The sequence below is a fragment of the Plecotus auritus genome, assembly GCF_963455305.1.
Source record: "Plecotus auritus genome assembly, chromosome: 9".
NCBI lineage: Eukaryota > Metazoa > Chordata > Mammalia > Chiroptera > Vespertilionidae > Plecotus > Plecotus auritus.
Genome location: NC_137783.1, coordinates 134,764,217 through 134,766,267, shown reverse-complemented (window position 1 = coordinate 134,766,267; position 2,051 = coordinate 134,764,217). Strand labels below are relative to the sequence as shown.

General features: G+C 46.1%; 1 protein-coding gene across 1 annotated transcript; it reads left to right on the top strand.

Moving 5' to 3' along the window:
• Positions 1 to 307: 307 nt before the first annotated feature.
• On the top strand, positions 308 to 1,270 carry OR5A1 (olfactory receptor family 5 subfamily A member 1; the record flags this gene model as incomplete). Its single annotated transcript, XM_080640681.1, has 1 exon — positions 308 to 1,270. The coding sequence occupies one exon, from the start codon at positions 308 to 310 to the stop codon at positions 1,268 to 1,270; it is 963 nt and encodes a 320-aa protein (XP_080496807.1).
• Between the last annotated feature and the right edge of the window lie 781 nt (positions 1,271 to 2,051).

Below are 2,051 nucleotides of genomic sequence, written 5' to 3'. Positions count from 1 at the left end.
GGCAACCAATCAATGTATCTCTCTCACATTGATGTTTCTCTGTCTCTGTCTCTCCCCCTCGCTTCCACTCTCTCTAAGAACCAATAGAAAAATATCCTCAGATAAGGAGTAACAAGAAAAGAAAAGAAAAAGCAAATAGTTAAAACAATGACTACATTGCCCTCTGAGAGAAACAGAATCTTTGCATAAAGTTGTAACTCTCTAATACTCTGGCTTCTCGCTCATGCATTTTGTAATTATTTGTTAAGATCACCTGAAATTTGGATTATCGTTATTGTCCCAGGTCTGCATCTTGTCCTTGTGATTCATGGGAAACATGTCCACAACTGAGGCCTGGAACAGCTCATTCGTGACCACATTCATCCTCCTGGGATTTGCGGACCATCCGGAGCTCCAGGCCCTCCTCTTTGTCACCTTCCTGGGCATCTATCTTGTGACCCTGGCCTGGAACCTGGCCCTTATCCTACTGATCAGAAATGACATCCGTCTGCACACACCCATGTACTTCTTCCTCAGCAACTTGTCTTTCATTGACATCTGCTACTCCTCTGCAGTGGCCCCCAAGATGCTCATTGGCTTTTTCCAAGAGCAGAAGACCATATCATTCTTGGGCTGTGCTGTTCAGTTTTTTTTCTTCGTTGGCTTGGGTCTAACTGAGTGCTTCCTCCTGACCGCTATGGCATACGACCGATATGCAGCCATCTCCAGGCCCCTGCTCTACACTGCCATCATGTCCCAGGGCCTCTGTACACGCATGGTGGTTGGGGCATACATCGGTGGCTTCCTGAGCTCCCTCATCCAGGCCACCTCTATATTTCGGCTCCAGTTTTGTGGACCCAATATCATCAACCATTTTTTCTGTGACCTCCCACCAGTCCTGGCACTATCTTGCTCTGACACCTTCCTCAGTCAACTGGTGAATTTCCTTGTGGTGGTCACTGCTGGGGGGACATCATTCCTCATCCTCCTTCTCTCCTACAGTTACATAGTGGCTGCTGTCTTGAAGATCCGCTCAGCGGAAGGCCGAAGGAAAGCCTTCAACACATGTGTCTCGCACCTGATGGTGGTGACTCTGATGTTTGGGACGGCCCTTTTCATGTACCTGCGACCCAGCTCCAGCTACTCGCTTGGCAGGGACAAGGTGGTGTCTGTGTTCTATTCTCTGGTGATCCCCATGCTGAATCCTCTCATCTACAGTTTGAGGAACAAAGAAATCAAAGATGCCTTGTGGAAGGTGTTGGAAAAGAAGAAAGTGTTTTCCTGTTCATGATGATTGAAAACATATTTCTCCAAAACTACTGGAGAGGTAAATGATCCATAGCATCTACCTCCACCTCTGGCTTAGGCAAGGGGGACATGTTGTGTGCATATTTGAAAATGTATGTTCCTTCCCGCTGATTCCTCTCCTCATTCTTCATGGTCATGTGTCTACTGACCCCACCATGGATAGTCAGAAGGGGGAAGAAATTATTTCACCAAGAAAAAAAACCTTTCCAGGGTAGCCAATTCTCAAATTGGTATTACAACAACCACCTTTTATTGGGTGCTTAATATGTATCAAGCACAAAAGTTGTTTGGTTAAATACTCATTATAGTGCTACAATGTTCACTATCTCTGTTACAAATGGGGAAACAAGGTCCCCACAAGGAACACTGACTTACCAGGGTCACACGGGAAGTAAGGGACAGGACCCCCATGCAGACCCAGGTCTTCCTTTCCAGAGCCCTTGCTCTGCCCACATGCTGCCTTCCACATTCATCAGCAAACAGCTCTGAAGTTGTGCATGTGCAGAACTCTTATTACTTGCATCTGGCAGAATCCAAAAAGATACACTACTATTATGCATAGTCGAGGTGAATTACTAAACAAGATGCCTACTCCACTAAACACTCTCTCTGAGATGTCTGTGTTGGACTCCCATGAGGGCTACTCAATAATTTGCTAAGCAAATGCTGAAGGGCATTAGCCTTTGCTGCCATTTCTAGCTCAGCTACGTAGGGGCCTAGAAAATTGTAGTTCAATGGTATCATATCAACACTCTTCTCTTCCC